The sequence below is a fragment of the Saimiri boliviensis genome, chromosome 12 (assembly GCF_048565385.1).
Source record: "Saimiri boliviensis isolate mSaiBol1 chromosome 12, mSaiBol1.pri, whole genome shotgun sequence".
Classification (NCBI taxonomy): Eukaryota; Metazoa; Chordata; class Mammalia; order Primates; family Cebidae; genus Saimiri; species Saimiri boliviensis.
In genome coordinates, this window is record NC_133460.1 from 94827903 (window position 1) to 94840691 (window position 12789).

General features: G+C 38.0%; 1 protein-coding gene across 2 annotated transcripts; it reads right to left on the reverse strand.

The window, feature by feature from the left end:
- Positions 1-497: 497 nt before the first annotated feature.
- On the reverse strand, positions 498-12282 carry SMNDC1 (survival motor neuron domain containing 1). Of its 2 annotated transcripts, none has more exons than XM_003922210.4 (6): positions 12081-12282; positions 10800-10919; positions 6035-6177; positions 4955-5116; positions 2686-2839; positions 498-1750 (listed from the first exon to the last, which is right to left on the reverse strand). In XM_003922210.4, exons 2-6 carry the CDS (start codon positions 10917-10919, stop codon positions 1613-1615), a joined length of 717 nt encoding a protein of 238 aa, XP_003922259.1. In that variant the 5' UTR covers positions 12081-12282; the 3' UTR covers positions 498-1612. The 2 variants fall into 2 exon arrangements, with proteins under 2 accessions (XP_003922259.1, XP_074238968.1); XM_074382867.1 differs by lacking the exon at positions 12081-12282 and adding an exon at positions 7857-8046 and having other exon boundaries at positions 10800-10884.
- Positions 12283-12789: the final 507 nt, after the last annotated feature.

Sequence of the window (12789 nt, forward strand, 5' to 3'; positions counted from 1 at the left end):
CTTAAGATGTTGCAATAATAACAAAGTATTAGTATATTTGGTTTAGAAGTTTTCAGGCTTCCAGGAGCCCTTTTGTTACTTTAATTTGTGCCTTTCTGTCGTTTGTGTCCTACCCTGTGGCCACAAATTATATGGAACAGTGACCCTCCTGGGTTGAGAGGGGGTGAGGGTGGAAGGGAGAGATGAAGAATTCTACCTACCACTGTCCTAAGTTTCAATTTATTAAAAAAATTAAAATTCATGAAATAAAAACTTATTTTCCCCTTCCACCAAAAACCTACAAACACCCCTTAAAATGAAGACATCCTATAAACACATACCTGGTTTGTCCTTTAGGATCCAATTTCTTCTAATGGAAGGAATACTTAAGGATTTACTGAAATCTTTATCACACAATCAATATTCTCTTCCATGGCAATGCTGTGTGCAAGTACTTGGAGGTTTACTCTCTAAGTCTGGCAGCTAAAGACTTAACCCTTTCTTTTTAACACACCCTAGAGATTTTAAAAACACTTTATTTAATAAAAGTTAAACATACAAAACTGAAATTAATACACATCCTAAAAATCACCTTCTTCCATTAATAGGAAGACCCTTTTCTATGCATGTATTTGGCTTAAACTCAACTCAGGATAACCGTGATGTTCACTTACACCAACAAATGCAGACAACTTGATCTAATTAACAAAAATTACAAACTCGGCTAAATGAACATAATATACAGGGAAATTATGGTCAGATTAATGCACAAGAAATACGAGAAATATTTAATGATGAAAACATTCAGTACTCTTGCTCATTAATTTAGCCTTGTGTTTTTACAAAAATAGTATCTACACTGTATACAGGGCTATACATCAGCTTTTTGTTCTCCCATATAAACATTACACATCCAAAACATGGTACCACTGCCGAAAATGGGGGGGGAGGGGCGGGAAAAAAAGGAAAAAAGCAAACATACAAAAAACAAAAACACCTTAGAAAAGGGAGCTCATCCTAAACATGGTTTCTTACATGAAACTAAGAGTACATAAAAATAAAAGAGCTAGATCAATTTTAGATATGGCCCAATAGGCCTAGAAAACAACTGAGGAAAAACCTCAAAACAAACTTTGCCATTTACAAATTAACCTATATTTAGGCTTAACTGAATGACAGCTAAGTTTTAAAATTAAAAGTAAGAAAAATGAAAGGATCTCTTTAGCAGGTTGGTGTTTTTTGCCTTGGTGTTCCAATGAATTGCTAGAGTATGTGTCAAGTTCAAAGCAACTGAAAATTCCAAGTTACAACTTACAAAAAGTACATACCATAGGTTAAGTGGGGGCCTGATATTAGGACGATCAACAGTTATCTAAGTGCTGTATGAAGCAGCATCTACAAAAGTTGCTTTATTCAACAAACTTTGAGGGAACTGTGGTAGTAGCAAGAAGAAAAGTTAAATGAATACCGGTTATCAATTGCAATTTCTTCACGTTTCATTCTACTGAAGTCAACCAATGACGACAATGGTATCTTGCTTACTCATCTAACAAATAATTTACCTTTAGAAAAATATAAGGATAAAAAGGTAAATGTAAAGCCCTGAAGAGATGAGATCCAACAGTTTTTCTGATTATTGAGGCATCAAATGCCTGACATTGTATTTAGAGGTATCTTGATATTGTGTCATAGGTTTATCAGCAATTCCACAAGTTCCTACTCCAACTTTGCCAGTCACACTCTCAGGTGAAGCAAAAATACTCCTCTTTACCTAGGAGAAAAAAAAACAGAGTGTTGAAAAAATTTAAAAATTCAAATTTTAAGTAATGTTAAAATATATTCTGATTTCAATGTTTAAAAAAAGAAAAGCATATTGCCTTTGTTTCGTGTTAAAAAATGGATACGGAAGTGGTCCCATGCTAAAAGCCATTTACTCAAAGTTCTAAGTTGTTCAAAATATCACTAGACACTTACTAATACTCATAACACTTGCCTTCTGATATCTCACAATTTTAGTTTTGCAAACTCCAATCCTAATTTCAGCTGTAAGCTGTCCATTTTAGCATGATTAAAACTCTGGCAGTATTGCAGTTTACTGTGGGGCCTGTTACAATATATAAATTGTGAAGTCCCTTGGCCTTTGTCACAAAGTTAACTCCTTTTTGAAAAGGAAGCGCTTCTTTCCAGAAGCCATGTCCATCAGTCAAAGGGCTACCTTGATGGCAGTGAAGAGTAACACATGGGTGCAAGTCTTTTCCTTATTCTGAACTTCCTATATGAATGCTATGGTTATTTTCTATCCAACACACACTTAGAAAGGTAAGTGTATCAAAGGAAATTGAATGCTCTTTTAAATAAAATCTACCAGTGATGCCCGGCATCAAGGTATATTAACAAAAGCAGGTCAAGTTAAGCACACTGCCTCTATGTAGCAAGTATTTTTTCAAATTTTAGTTTATAAAAGGAAAAGAACATAGATCTTTTGCAATTCCTGATGTAAATTCTCTCATTTCTAGTATTTTTATTGCAGAGACAATGCCTAACATTTTTCAATAAGCTAAATTGACCATCAACAAGGAGTCTCAACATAAAATGTGTTAATCATACTATTAAAAAAATCTACATACTTCTCTCTTCATTTTAAAGTTATTTTAATGACAGCTGTATTTCTCAAATTTATGAGGTGTCATAAAAAGATTTACCAACCTGGCCTTTTTTGTTTTTAGAATAGGCTCTGTTGTTGAATTGTTGCCATTTCACTTTCTGGTCCTCTCTTTCCTGCTCAAGTTCTTTTATTCTCTGAGCTTTTTTCAAAGCTTTCTTCTTTTTATATTCACGCTGCTGAGCAATCATTTCTTTTCTTCATGAAAAAAAGTTAAACGTCAACTGTTAAGACTTACTATAAAAGAATGACTTCCTTGAAGACACTTGCAGTGCAAAAAAAAAAAACAAAAAACTAACATATATAAAATGGTCTATGAATAAAAAGCACAAACTCATTAAAATCAGTACCAATCACCCAGAATTACTAAGAATTTTTTTAAATAGCATCCTTGGAAGCTTTCAAACATAACTGTAATCTGTTTACCCAGATAAAGTAAATATTTCAACTATGACTTCTTTTTTTGAGACAATCTCATTCCATCACCCAGGCTGGAGTTGGAGTGCAGTGGTGCAATCTCGGCTCACTGCAACTTCTAACTCCTGAGTTCCAGCGATTCTTGTGCCTCAGCCTCCCAAGTAGATGGGACTACAAGGTGTGCACCACTATGCCTGTATTTGTATTTTTAGTAGAAATGAGGTTTTGCCATGTTGGCCAGGATGCTCTTGAGCTCCTGGCCTCAAGTGATCCACCTGCCTTGGCCTCCCAAAGTGCTGGGATTACAGGCATTAACTGTGTCCAGCCTCAATTACGACTTTTTATTCTACTTTTACATAGCTGTTGGCCAGTTGTTTTAGGAATAAGTGGAGTTTCAGTATTAATGGGTATCTAAGCCTTCATCTACTTCCAAATAGATTTAACAGGTGCAGCATTTAGAAAAAAATGTATGAAGAGACATAATGCTAATAAAAGCATTTCTCCTACACTGGAAGAATGCAGCAGCACAAAGGGAAATGCTAGCTAACAATTCTCACCAAAACAAAACACCTGGGGGTTTCAAAAACATTCTAAATAGGATCAGAGCCTAAAACTCCCAGTAATTTCAAGAGGGGCAATATCTAGACTCCCTGGTATCATATCACCACTATGTAGCTATGGCTTTTTACACAGACATCAAAGACATAAAAAATTAAACACTGTTCTAGAACTTGATTTTATTGGGATGCTTACATTAATATATAATTTTTGCATATTCAAATATAAATATGTAACAACTTAAGTTCTGAAAACTCTTGACAAATCAAAAGACTAAGTTACGGCAAATATGCAGAAGTTCACCAAAATATTGTTAATTCTGCCTCTTAAATGCTATTCAGAACTGCACAGTTCCCCATTCCCACTGCTACTCCCCGGGTTCAGGCCAACATCATATACCTGGATCACAGCAGATGCCTCTCTGGACTGAAAGTGATCATTCTAAAGCTTACATCTAATCCCATCATATCCCCTCTATTTAAAATGTTATCAGTGACTTACAAGCTCTTTACATTCTGGACTTTACCTACATTCTGGACTTTACCTCTCTCTCAGACCACTCACTTTCGAAGCCCCAAATTTTTACCACAGGGATTTGTTACTTTTATGTGCTCAACCCCCTTTAAAAAAATTTACTAAGCTCTACCTACATATAAAGAACTGTTATAAAGAACTGTGTTACAAGCTTTACTGACACTTATTTCAATCCTCACAACCCAATAAACTACTGCCCCTATTTTACAGATGAGGAAACAGTTAAACAACTTATCCAAGGTCATAAAGCTCATTAATAACAGAAAGAATTGAACCCCAGATCAATGTCATGCTGCGTTGCAGTTTTGTACTTGGCCATCTCTTATTCTTTTCAAATCTCAGTTTACATGTCATTTTCACAAAGAAACCTGCCTTAATAATAAAAGTGTAGGCTGAGTACCTCTTGCTCCCTTTACAGTAACTGTTATACCCCCTCTGTAATGTTTACACTCTATTATTAAAGCACTTCATTAATGATGAGTTTACTTCTCTATATACTCAGTTGGGACAAGGCCCAAACTGGTCTCCTGTGGTGTAGCCTTAGCACCTGGCTTATAAAATATACTGGGAAGACGTTCATTGTACATAGTATCTTTTTAATATTTACTGAATGCCTAATTGGGAATCAAAGTATCTTCACTTTACTTAGACACACATATACAATATTGACCTTTTGTTGCTCATCTCTAAAACAATAGTAAAATAGTAGTGTAACTTTCTCATGCATAGATTCTCTCTGCAGACTAGCTCAAATATCCAAATGGGGAAGATTACACTTAAAATGGTGAAGTCAGAGTCACTTACTTTGACATGGGTTTGTTGCCACTGTCCTCCTTTGCCTTCCTTCCTTCTTCTACAGGCTTGAGGTTCAACAGCGGAGTCACTTCAGCATTGCCATAACCAGCAAAGGTGATTGCAGCGGTGCCATTTTCTTCATCTATCTCCTCGATCTCCGCTTCGTAACACCTGTAAAGATATCATGGCTGTAAGCAGGTGAGTAAAGGTTTAGTACTCAGCCTACAAGACTTATACTGCAGTGATAAAATTATTACAGTGTCTATAATAAAACTTCTATAGTCAAATGGTTGTTTTAGCAAAGAGAACACAAAAGTGGTTGAAGTTAGTCATCTGCCATCAAAAAAGGATGTCCTCATCAAAATATTGCTGGGAAAGTCTCTTACACGTATCTACCCAACGTGCTTTAATCTTTTTGGGAAAAGATTTTTTTTTTTCCTTTTTTTGCGCGACAGTGTCTCACCGTCACCCAGGCTGGAGTGCAGTGGTGCAATCTCGACTCACTTCAGCCTTCGCCTCCCGGGTTCAAGAAATTCTTATGCCTCAGCCTCCCAAGAAGCTGGAATCACAGGTGCACGCCACCACACCTGGCTAATTTTTGTATTTTTAGTAGAGTTGGGGTTTCACCATGTTGGTCAGGCTGCTCTCGAACTCCTGACCTCAAGCAATCCGCCTGCCCCAGCCTCCCAAAGTGCTGGGATTACAGGCATGAGCCACCACACCCAGAGAAAAGATACTTCTTATAGGAATGATCTCAGTGTCTGCTCTTCACAGAAGTCTCAAAAACACAACCATTCACTCAATTTTCAATTTGAGGAGAAAAGCATTTAGAAAACACCCATTCACTGTCCTGTTTTTCTTTTTCTCTTGGATTCTCTAGAATCCAAGCCATTCTTCTCCAAACTTAATCGAAAGCTAAAACTAAACTGTATAAATGGCAACCACCCAAGAATCAAAATTGGCTCTATAAATCATACTGCCTAATAGAAGTAAAGATTAAAATAGGGTAGTTAAAACTGAATAAAAACTTCTTACCATTGTATTTTATTATTTCATGTTACATTTAGAGTTTTTTTTTTCTACACTTACTGTCCGTCTTCACTCCAGATTGCCATACACTTGTCTCCTACTTTCCATGAATGAGTAGGCTGAGTAGAAGCAAAACTGTCTGAACTTGCAAGGGTCTCAGAAGGTTGAGTTGACAAAAGGTCTTTGGTTAGTTCTATAACTTCCTAAAAAAGAAAAAAACCACATTATTTTTATAATTCTCATTGTCAACTTTGTTTTTGATGACAGCTTTCACAGTGTACATTAATGAAGTACTCTACATATATGTCATTTGCAGTTCATAACACTATTAAGGAAGTACTAATTATCCCCATGTAGAAACAGATATAGTATTTTCTACAAATGGTAGAGCTGTGATTTAAGCTCACATAGTTGTCTTCCAACTTAACCACAAACACTAATGAAACTTATAAGACTTGAGCTTATACTAAGTGCCTATTTTAGCTGAATAATCTCTCTAAAGATAAGGTATGAGGGCCTGAATTAGATACTCTTATTATAACATATATTTTATGCAACTGTACTGTTTTATAGGGCATTACTCAGCAGCATTAACTGCCTAGCAATCACTTTAAGCAGCCTTATTAGAAACAAAAATGTTCCTACTTATACATATCTCTACTAAAATACTGCAGGCATATGTAAAAGAAACCGGTAGTCTTCCTATTCAATTATTGTAAAACGGGTAAGCAAATTACCAGGTTAGATTTTCAATGTTCCATACCTTAATGTTAAGCACATTAGCACAGCTTCATTTAAAAGGCAGGGGCTGATACATATAGGCAGGCAATGCCTTTGTGTGTGGCAAATATTTTTTTCTAATTCAGGCTTACATTTATTGGCTTCATTAAAAAATGTTTGGTGTAGGGATGGTTAAAAAAACTGAAAATAGTACAAGCTGACAGATTCTGCTACCTATTTGCTATATTTTAAATGAAGATCCATACTATGCATCTTATCTAAGAACTTGCATTAACTGTTTACCCATTGTTGCATTTAAACATCATACTGTGTGTCTGGGGAGAAAAACTGATGGTTAAACTGTGTACTGAGTTTCTTCTAGCTCCTACTGAGGTTTTATAATAGTAATTCTGATTCAGTAGCCAAGAAAGTTAAATATTACTTCTCTCCTCAAGATTCTAAATCTTCCTGGCTATTTCTGAAAAACTAACATTTGAGTCTTAAATCTCTTGAAGAAAGGTTAGTTTTATAAATAAATAAACAGAAAACTTAAGTTTGAGTTAAAAATTCAGTAGAAATAATATCTCATAAGTTGCATTAGTTGCCAACCAACCATTAATTAGATCTTTTAAATTAGACAGTCCTTTGCAAATAAAGCAAAGAACTTTCCAAATAACTAGATCAAGTAGTACACAAAAGAAGAGTAAATTATCTGGTCTTGTTTTTCGTTAACCACTTTTAGGGCTAGGAATGTAATGTAGTAAGCCTGACTTAAAAGCCCACACAATCTCTATCATTAAATATTTCCACATCCACCTAGGGATGATTTAACCTAAGCACAGACATGAATTCTGTTATTTGTAGGTTCAGATTTAGAATGCCCATTTTTTTTTTTAAGGACAGAACATTTTCCAAATATATTTTGTTAAAGAAACATATGTCATCAAACCATTCAGAGGCTGAATGACCCTTTTTTAGAAATGACCCTTTTTTAGAAAAAATCCAGACCATTTACTCCTAAGGTCCTTTAACTTTGCCATGGTTTTATATAACCCTCCCAACAAACTATGAAGAACCTTCTAATTTTCTTTTCTTCACATGTGATGGATCAAAGTATTAGAAAAACTATTTTATGTATGAGGGGGTTCTTGAAGGTACATACCATTAATTACTTTTCCTCCCTCAAGTCTGAGTTCTGAAACTGCTCCTTCATTGACAGATGGGCAGCAGTTACAGTAATCGGCAATTCCAGGAAGCATCAGGTGTTGTGATCTACATATCAGCAGGTCAAAGGGGGTGCACTCAAGCACTCTGCTTACTGAAGGAAGGCGTTTCGGGGATGCAGAGAGCCACTGTAATATATGAGACAAGTGACTTGACCCCTGCCTCCTTTAGAACCAGCTTATTCAGAAAAACAGCCTAATAAATTGACTATTTGTGATTATCATAGACTGCCTGGGGAGCTAGTCAGCTAGACAGCCTGGATTTTATTACACCCACTTTTTTAAGTGAAAAAAGGCAGGACTTTAGTAGATTAATGTGCTGCCTGCTGAATAACTTTAGTCTCTATGAAAGACAGTAAATGAAGGAGATGAATATGGAAACCTTACTGGCAAAATGAAGTCACTGAAAAAATGCAGAAAAAGTATTTTGTCATAAATCAAAGGGCAAACAAATTAATAACCAGGATAAGGATATAATTCTATAGAAGAACATAAGAAATTAGAAACCATATGATGGTCAAAAAATATGAGGAAGCCACAAAATCAGTCTGTACAGACCTCTCACCAAATATAACAGGCAGAATTAAATACCCATAGCACGAGATATAGCCCAGAAGGCAGAGAAGGAAAAAAGGGGAATGGGGCAGAACCCCATAGCAAAAAGAAGCTGTAAGTGTTGTCTCAATTACACTTGAGACAACACTTACTTGGTGGAAGCATATAGCCAAATACTTTTCAGAATATTACCTCATCTTAAAAGATGCTTTCCATTTTTGAGTAGTTTTCAATGCAAAACAGACCTTATCTAGTAATCAAAATGAAATTTCTGATAAGACAGGAAGAAACTTTGATCAAGACTGGTCAGGAAAAACATTGTTACTACTATCTGAGGCATTAGAACTTACACTTCTAAATCCCTGCCATTCAATTTGGTAGTCACAGGTGGCTAATTAAGTTATATTAAAAACAAGCTCCTCAGTGACCCTAGTAGTATTTCAAATATTCAATGGCCATATGTGACTAGTGGCTATGGTACTGAACAGCAGATACAGAACATTTCCATCATGACAGAAAGTTCTACTGGATATTGCTGTTCTTAATGGTTATAGAAAAGAGGATACTTTACAGATAAATGATTTTCAGGTCATTATTAACTGAACCCCAGCCCACCCCCAGGCAAGCCTTTTAGGTGCTTATTACAATGCTTATCACAATGGTTTCCCCCTACAGTACTTTCTCACTAGGATGATCATGTCATAGTAAGGCAGTTCTGCCCAGACTCTAATGACTAATTATTCTAGAAATAATAAAAAGACCTGATGATAATGCTATTTCTAACTCCATTCCCAACTTCCCCAACCTGACCAGTTCAACAAATACCTCTCCTCCCACTGCCCAGGAAACAATATACAAAACACTAGCACCCAACGTTTTCTTTTCCTAAAAAAGAACTGCTTAAGTTGGTAAAGGTAGTCAAGGCATCTCTCTTTGGAGCAAAAAGAAAGTCAGTGCTTTACAGAGTATAAGAAAAGGTCAGTGTGCCTCTGCTGCCTCATCTTCTATGCATACTCACAACACGTGAGCAAATCAAATGGACAGGTGGCAAACCACTGGGTTATTTTCTACTTAAGGGCCTGGGAGTGGGAGAAATTGTTCTCAAAACATCTTTTTCTTATTGAGTGGCACCCTGAAGCCCACAGGCATGGCTTCTACCTATTGAAGAGGGGTCTTGTTCAAACTGAAATTATCCCAGATAGTTTGTATTTTAAAATAACATACTACTGCAATTTTATTCTAAATTTAGAACCTGAAAATATTCAACTCATCTTAATTATGCCCAGATAAGCAGTTTCAGAATCCCAAATCTGGACCCTATTTCAGGTAAGTTTGTTTGCAGTTCTGATATCACTAAAATAACAATAATTTTAATGGGATAGCCCTAAAATAGCACTGGGATAAAGCGAGGGAAAGAATTTTTAGACAGGATACAGATTTGAGTTTAGTCCTCAATTGGTAAAGCAATCTCTAATCAAAACATCTGGAAACTTTTTAAAAATCAGGTTCAGAATTTAAAGAAGTTATTAAAAGTCACATACGTTTACAAATTACATATGGCATTTTTCTGAATCAGCCTGGTGTCCTGAGAAACAAAAGATATTTACTATCACGGCTCTGTTTGTCTTGAAATCCCAGTGCAGGTTTTAAAAAAGGTTTCCTATCTACTGAGCTCTCCCATGACAAAGATCTCCTTTTCACCATATAGTTCAATTTCCGTAAGTGTCAACAACTTCTCTGTAAAACCTAGCCTTAAGTAACTAACATCTAATGTAACAATTATACAAAGAACATGTCTCTCTTCAGGCATTTCTGTGGTGTTTTCAGTATGTAGCCCACTAGCTACATATTGGGCTAAATTTGGAAAAAAAAAAAAAAAAAAAAAAAAGGTAGTCAAGCATTTTCAAAGAATCTTGTTGTATTAAAAAGAATCTTAAGGTTCTATTTTTCTCCTTCAATCTCTGATACTTTTTGAACTAAATTTCATTTGCCAGGTCTTAAAAAATAAAAGCATTTTTCATTGTGAAGTTATATGTGCCTCTCCTCTTGAAAATTTGACAGACTTAGAAATTTCTATCAACTTTTATTTTTAAAAATTATATAAGCACACAAGATTTACATATCAAAGAACATTTCATTCACTATGAAGTTCAAAAACTGAGAAATGGGTAAGCAACCCTCCTTCTACAAGCCACAGTACCTACACAACTGACATATATACACAGAGTGGGGTGTAACCCCAAGGTGCTTTGGGTCCCTATGGATTCCAGCAATAAATAACTTGAAAAACAAACAGAAAAACCCTACAATTGTCCACCCATACTTACTTGTAAATCTTTCTTCAATTTTAGCAAATCTTCATTTTCTCCATTTCCAGATAATGCAGCTTCAACTTGCTGGAGTTGAGCTTTGTAGCTTGCCAGCTGCTTTGCTAAATCCTCTGACATCTGGGGAAAATAAAAAGGGTTAGACCATGAAAACTGAACCAAAAATCAAGCCGTAAAAATCTAACTTCCTTGTCTGCCTGAATTATCAGTTTTTGCCTCCAATTCCTTCTAACAATGTATTTTAATGTACCACTATTACCTTTACTCTCAGTTTAGACTTCAGTCAAACCACAAACTTCAAGGCAACAGATTTTGAGGATTATAAACTTGTGAGATACATTCCATACTTTAAAAAGCATACAGAGACAAATTTCTAATTTCCTTTTAACTCCTATCCAGAGGGTAGGCACTGAATTCGGCTCAATAATTAATGTTATTTTTTTTAAAGAAGCACTACTCTGTTGGAAGAGTCGAAACTTTCAAAAACAATCCAAATACTTATTTTTAAGCACGAAAGTATGCTTCTAAAGCCAAACAAGTATGTTTTCAAATTAACTACACAACTATCTCTACTTGAGCTATTCAATTAAGAATGTATTTAAAAGTGCTTCTCCAGAACAAAACTCTTCGGCCCAGTAGCTTAAATATTTATCGGTGCATTAACTTTAGTAAAAAGACCACCACAGGACTTTCCCATTTAGGCATTCTAGGGAATGTGCCTTTCGCCAAATCCAGCTCGCTCATTTTCCTGAAAATAAGACTATCAATTAACCCTTTCCGATGGTTTATAAGCAAACGTACGTTTCCGAGGACCCTTCTCTTTCGTAAAATTTCCGTCCAACCTAAGGCTGGAACCTGGAAAGGACCCCCCCCCCCACCCCGAGAGTTACAGCGAGCCAGGCTGCTCTCCTCCCCGCCATGCAGCACCTCAAAGCCCGCCACAACTCGATCATTTAGACCTGGAAATCCAAACGCCAGCTCCAAGGCCACCGCCGGAGCCCCGCTGCGCTACAACAGGCTCCAGACGGGACCGCGCGGCGCCCAGCCCCACCCGACTCGGTCCCCTACGGGCCGTATTCACCGCCGCCGCCGCACGGAAACCAGCGCCGGCGGGGCCGACGAGGCTCAGCTCCAGCTGGGAGACGGCCGTGGCTCCGAGTTCCAGGGCCAGCGCCCGGGCGTCTCCGGCAAGGCGGGCTCCTCGGCCTTGGGCCTCCGCTTCGCCAAGGGAGGAACCCGGGCTCGGCCAGGCCTCACTCTCTCCCTCAGGAGGATTGTTACCTTGTGTGGGGGCTGGGGGCGGGGCGGCGGGAAGGGGTCCGGGCAAATGAGCCCAATGGTAGTGGCGGCGGCAGCAGCAGCAGCAGCAGGAAAATATCCGCGGCGACAAGGAGACTCGGTCTGAAAAGGAAAAATTCGGTCGGCGGCGAGGGGGAGGGGAGGAAAGCCGGGCACTGGCAGGAGGAAAAGACAGAGGCGCTGAAGTCTCGCGAGAAATACAAAAACTCGCGCGAGGTCGCTCGACTCAACGTGACTCCGCGCGCCCTCTATCCTGTCCCTGGCTGGTAGGGACGCAGAGTAGGTGGGGCCTAGGAAGGAAGTGGCGTCGTTGGGCTGCGCCGGGCGCGGAATGTAGGTTATCTTCCTGGGGTTCCGACTTGGAATTTATTGGAAATGTGTCTTCTCAGGCCTCGCCCCAGACCTCCTGAATGCAGAGCCTCTGTTTCAGCAAGCCCGCCAGTTGATACTGATGCCAGCTGAAGTTTGGAAACCACTGCTTTTTGGGAGCGGTGGAAGGTGTTGGGGGATCTCCTTATGTTGCCCGGGGTGGTCTCCAGCTCCTGGGCTCAAGCGGTTCTCCCGCATCGGCTTCGCAAAATGCCAGGATTATAGGCGTCAGCCATCGCGCCCAGCCTGAGAACCACTGCTTTATGTGATAAAAGCCTTAGTAGCAACAGACAGCTAATTAAATCCTGACAGAGAGAACCTA

What these genes read in the sequence shown, in the direction of transcription:
- SMNDC1 (XM_003922210.4), bottom strand. Translation starts at nt 10,919, where the DNA reads ATGTCAGAGGATTTAGCAAAGCAGCTGGCAAGCTACAAAGCTCAACTC. An exon ending in AATTGAAGAAAGATTTACAA is followed by an intron (nt 6,178 to 10,799) that starts GTAAGTATGGGT and finishes TTTCTTTTTTAG; the next exon opens with GAAGTTATAGAACTAACCAA. An exon ending in CTAAAAACAAAAAAGGCCAG is followed by an intron (nt 1,751 to 2,685) that starts GTTGGTAAATCT and finishes TTTTTCTCCTAG; the next exon opens with GTAAAGAGGAGTATTTTTGC.